At 46.4% G+C, this 5,441-nt stretch overlaps 1 protein-coding gene and 1 non-coding gene across 2 annotated transcripts; both read left to right on the plus strand.

Annotated features, from left to right (window-relative positions):
• trnal-aag (transfer RNA leucine (anticodon AAG)) lies at nucleotides 1–82 on the plus strand. Its single transcript has one exon. It is a non-coding gene; the product is annotated as a tRNA-Leu (tRNA).
• A 690-nt stretch (nucleotides 83–772) lies between these two features.
• On the plus strand, nucleotides 773–5,068 carry snapc2 (small nuclear RNA activating complex, polypeptide 2). The gene is made up of 6 exons (XM_070930067.1): nucleotides 773–982; nucleotides 1,247–1,420; nucleotides 1,536–1,674; nucleotides 2,500–3,183; nucleotides 3,702–3,790; nucleotides 4,536–5,068. The coding sequence occupies exons 1-6, from the start codon at nucleotides 773–775 to the stop codon at nucleotides 4,824–4,826; spliced, it is 1,587 nt and encodes a 528-aa protein (XP_070786168.1). The 3' UTR covers nucleotides 4,827–5,068.
• The last annotated feature ends 373 nt before the right edge of the window (nucleotides 5,069–5,441 follow it).

Consider the following 5,441-nt stretch of genomic DNA (forward strand, 5'->3'; position numbering starts at 1 on the left):
GGTAGCGTGGCCGAGCGGTCTAAGGCGCTGGATTAAGGCTCCAGTCTCTTCGGAGGCGTGGGTTCGAATCCCACCGCTGCCATTACTTTTTCACCAGTTAGTGAGCTTCCGTATCGTTAACCAGCCACAACCACGTGTGTAAGCATTTTAGGAGATCCGCCCGGCCAACCGAGGAATATCGGATCGAGGCGCAGGTCATTTCAATCGCTATTCGGCAACCCGGAAGCAGTTAGAGACGTAGCCTTCAAATTAAAGTGATAAAGTATAACTTCGATGGCCAGTACACTTTCTTGTCTACATATTTAATAAAAGGAATAAGCGACTCAAAGTCAAAAAAAAGGGCCATTAAATATGCCATTACGTTCCATTTCCTTATTCGGTCTTTCAATGAAAGTACAAAAAAAGAATTAAAGTTTTTTGTTGCAGTAAACCCTTTAAACTTTACATAAAACTACATAAAAGTTCACAAGCCAGGAACCCCCTATTTAAACATTTCATTGGGTGGAGAAATTAAGTAAATGCTTCAGCCCCGTAAAAAAAAAACGTAGTTGAATCAGTAAGAATTTGCGAGATAGCGCTTTTATTCTGAAAATATTGCACCAGAAGTCGTTCAGTTGTTGTTGTTGTTGTTAACGTTGCAGCGGAGTGCAGGCGAGCATGGTCTCCTCCGCGTTTTAAATTCACTTGAGCAGCAGGCGCAGCTCTCTGAGGAGGGGGGGGGGGGGGGTCTGTCGTTCGGTCACCTTGGTTTGTGTCAGCAGCGCGAGTCGCGATGAAGCCGCCGCCTCGTAAACGAACGGTGCCGGATCGCAACCTGGCACCTGAACCGCAGAGTTCAGACAAACTGGCCTGCAAGTGGCAGCGGGGGGAGCAGAGGAAGCTCCTGGGTGCCCTGAAGAGACTCGGCAGGAGCACTGGAGGCCACGGAGACATCGACTATGCTTTCCTCAGAAAATACGTGCCGACTCGGTCCGTTTCAGAGGTACAGTGGTCGGCTCTCATAGGTTTAGAGGGATATAGACATTAAAGGTACACATATTGTAGGAAGTGAGATGTCCAGCTCCTGTTGGATTATAAAGCAGGCCTGGGTGCTGTAGAAATACTGTGAAAGGATCAAAACCCCCCCCAGAATTCTGATACTGCGCCTTTTAAACGAGCCGTCGGGACTTCCTGTAAGGTTGTGATGTCACAACGCTGCTTTGGGGAGCTTCATGTATCTATGTGTCATCGTCTCTCTCTTCCGTAGATCCACTCCGTGGTGGAATCCCTGAAGAACAAAGTGATCGCATGTGCCAGCCTCAAGCTGAAGACGAAGAGGTGGGAGGAGAGGAAGGCTCGGAAGCCCATTGAGGTGTGGACGCACATGGCCTCTGCTGTAGCTGGAACCCTCGAGGAACCCATGTCCGCGGCTTTCTCTCAGGTAACTGTTCTTATGATGTTCCTGATTTTTGTTCTAGTACATTATGGAAGAGGAGTGATACAACGTCCTCGAATCTTTGATTCCACCCCCCCCCCCCACCATCCTCCTTTCTCAGATGCTGATAGTGGCGTCCACAGAGCCTCGCACCCTGATGAACTGTGACCCTCCCCAGCTCCACAGACCACCCGCAGACGAAGATAGGCCCGTTGGTCGCACCGTCCCTTTGAGGCCGATGCCTCATTTGCCAGTCCAAGGTATGGACCTCCGGTTCCTCTGTGTTATTAAATGTACAAAAATGTGGTGGTCATTAAACATCAGATATGAGGAGTCCACGTCATCTCCAACTGATATAATGACCACCGCTAGTCATGTCAAGTTCATTTTATCTATATAACCCAATATTACAAATCACAAATTTGGGGCTAAAAGGGTGCGCTAGTTGTTTGGGCAAGGCCCTGGGTAGAAACGTCTTTTTGCATCTCTCATTTTATGTCTCTTTGTAGTTGTTTTGTATCTTTCTGGTAATATGATATCTCTTTGGTAGTTGTTTTGTATCTTTCTGGTAATTTTATATCTCTTTGTAGTTGTTTTGATGCTCTATGTCGTTTCCTGTCTCTTTGTGGTCGTTATACGTTTGTTTGTAGTTGTTTTGAGTCTCTTTGTCGTTGTTTTGTATCTTTCTGGTAATATTATATCTCTTTGTAGTTGTTTTGAGTCTCTTTGTAGTTGTTTTGATGCTCTATGTCATTTCCTGTCTCTTTGTGGTCGTTATACGTTTGTTTGTAGTTGTTTTGAGTCTCTTTGTAGTTGTTTTGTATCTTTCTGGTAATATTATATCTCTTTGTAGTTGTTTTGAGTCTCTTTGTAGTTGTTTTGATGCTCTATGGCATTTCCTGTCTCTTTGTGGTCGTTATATGTTTGTTTGTAGTTGTTTTGAGTCTCTCTGTAGTTGTTTTGAGTCTAGTCACTTCAAACATGGGCTCTGATCCATGCTCAGATGTATTTCTACTTTCCTCCATATAACTGTGATAAAATAAAGAGTGTTACAGCTATAACAATGTAAGATTTATCCCCCTTAGGTGGCACCAACACAGCCCATCCTCCCCTGGTACTCAAGACTCCAGCACCAGCCATGGGCCCAACCAAAAGACTCTCTGCACCATCCCAAGTGGTTAGAGTGCCAAACAGCACAATCCCTCCACCCCAGCAACAGCTTTCTACCACAGCTGGAACCTCACCCGCTGCCCCCTCCTGCCAGCCAGGTGCAGCAGAAACACTCGTCGCGCCTTCCACATCCCCACAGACTGTGACCCCGGTTACAGGACAAGTCACACCCAGTTCTATCTCTGCAGTAGTGGTAAAGACCCAGAGTGTTGGCAGCTCTGTAATCCAGACTACCCAGCAGCCATCAGAGCAACACACCACCACCACCACCACCTCTACTTCAGAGTCCACTTCATCCAGTCCTCACACGCCCCTCTCCTCCTCCTCTGCCACAAGTGTGTCTGTTGTCCCCACCACTGCGCCACCCGCCTCTGCGTCCCACAGTTCAGCCACCTCCAGCAGCTCCTCCACCCACTCCACACCGCCTCTCTCCACCCCCGCCGCGGCATTTCACGCCAGGTTCGGTCGCACCAGCAAATACGCCACAAAAGACAGTCCCAGGATGTTGGGTGTCAAGTGCGTAGTGGACTTTGAGAGGATCTACCGCTACCTGAGTGTCATCCACAAGCCGACCGAGGAGTGTCATCTCACCCCCATGGGTGAGTCACATATTCACAGCCTGGGGTCCTCTTAAAGGGTATTTGTATGTTAACATCAGTCACATTCAACATACAACATCCCATCAGTGACTCCGTTCCCTAAAAAAACACTTCTGAAAATGTATTCAAGGACTTTTGGTCCTCTACGGTACAATCCCAGCTGCCATCTGTTTATTTGATTTGATTTGCGCCAATATGGAATTTCAGGGCCGATAACGATACCAATAATTGTCGTTGTTATGTCCCACACCGATATGGTAACCCATATAATTAATTGATTATTGATAAAGAGGACAATAGAGGCTGTTTTTAGATGGACAAGTTCATTTTTCTAATAAAACACATACTTTACGTTACATATTTATCGGACAATAATGTATCGGCCTCTGACATGTTGCTGAGTCCCTGATGTATTTGTTCCTGTCCACGTGTCCAAGCAACTTAAAGCTCCATGAGACATTTCCTTGCCACGGCGCTGAAATGAATCCGTTCTCTGCGTATTGTCTTGTGTCCTGCAGAGAGCGCTATCGTGTTGGACCTGTTGATGTCTCTCCCAGAGGAGCTTCCCTTGCTGGACTGCAACAAGCTGCACAAACACCTGGTCCAGGTACAGCTGGCTGCACACCAGTCACAGTAGCTGCAGTAGACCGAGAACGGAGATTAAAAACGATGTTCAATTTTTTTTTCCCTTTTGGAATGAGGGCCGTGATTTCATGAGCTGAGAGGTTTAGCTGCCCGGTGAATGTGTTCAAATCAGGACAGAACTTCCCTCAGGGAATGTGCGGTTCATGCCCTAACCCTCAATATGCAGAATTTGGAGACTCCATTGCTGAGATAGTGTTTTTAAAAACAAAAATTTCACTGTGCAACAGGAGAGCAGAAAGTCATATGGTAAGTGGATTTTGCCAATTTGCGTATAGTGCCAGGACATGCAGCATGATATGACAAACACGTGGGTATAATATATATATATATATATATATATATGAATGTGCATATGATCCAAATCTCCTTTGCAGCAGTGCCCCCTTATGGTCGACCTGTGTTACTCGTTTTGTGCATCAAATTCAAAAAAACTCTCTCGTACCTCCTCTGAAAATGCAGCGTTTATACAGTGGGGTCCAAAAGTCCAAAAGACCACATTGACGATCGGATCAGATATTGTCATGTGGACCCTGGAAATAATCACACAGTTTGAGGATTCGGAAGCCTTTAAAAACACAAGAACTTATGGCACGTAAAATGAAGAAGAAGCATTCGGTTTCCGGAAAGCCGGTGCTAAAATCATGTCTTTGCAGCATTAGGTATGCATCAACCTGACAACCCTCCTCCCCTCCCCCCTGTGTCCCCAGGCGTACCAATGTCTCTCGTCCCCCGCTGACTCCAAGGTTGCCAGGGAAATGTTTAAAGACCTGAAGGATGGATTCGCTGCTCGGACGGAGGCACCGGGCGGCGGGCAGGGCGCTGCCGGGACCCCTGACGCGGACGGTGGAGGGAACCGACGGCTGCCAGGCGAGGCCGAGAGACAGTCGCCAGGGAGCAATAACGCATCCAGCCAATCGGAGGAAGCGGACGTGATGGGACTGTGCCCCCCACTCAACCCTTTTATGGTGCCACTCAAACTGTTGCGCAGAAAGGTGTAATGTAATGCTTTGAGTAGTATGCTCCAGAGCCAGAATCTCAAGTGTCGAAACTTTATTTTTTGATGAGATAGTTTCTCATAGATATATATATATATATATATCCGAATTTAGTCAATTTCAGACTTTCTTATCTCGGGAAAGTTCTTGTTCTTCAGCTGCTTTTGTCAAGACAGCGTTAAACACTGACGCATCGAGAAGTTTGGCTTACTTTGTTAAATACAAATAAAGGTTTTAAGAAGATGTTTTGGGTTTGAAAAATGATTAAAAAAAAAAAAATTTGACTAATTGTTTCAGCTCTAGTCTTTTACACACATTCCCATGTCCTCCAGCCTGAAAGGTTGCCTCCAGTAATATCACCTCAGTCACTTTAAACCCCTGGTGCCCGGCGACCATAACTATCAGACGAATGCGGCGCGTTCCTTTTGTTAACGTCATGAAGTAGAAATATAATGTTGGCTTAAATGGAAAATAAAGCACAAGTACTTCCAAGTGTGTACCGGCGTACGGCCACTGGGGGTCACTGTAGCCTCGTTTTGCTGCAGCGAAGTGAAGACCTGGCTCTCAAAGAGGACAGCAGATGATCCACCTGATCACAACAAAGACCGCTTGACCACA

Source organism: Enoplosus armatus, chromosome 23 (assembly GCF_043641665.1).
Source record: "Enoplosus armatus isolate fEnoArm2 chromosome 23, fEnoArm2.hap1, whole genome shotgun sequence".
Lineage (NCBI taxonomy): Eukaryota > Metazoa > Chordata > Actinopteri > Centrarchiformes > Enoplosidae > Enoplosus > Enoplosus armatus.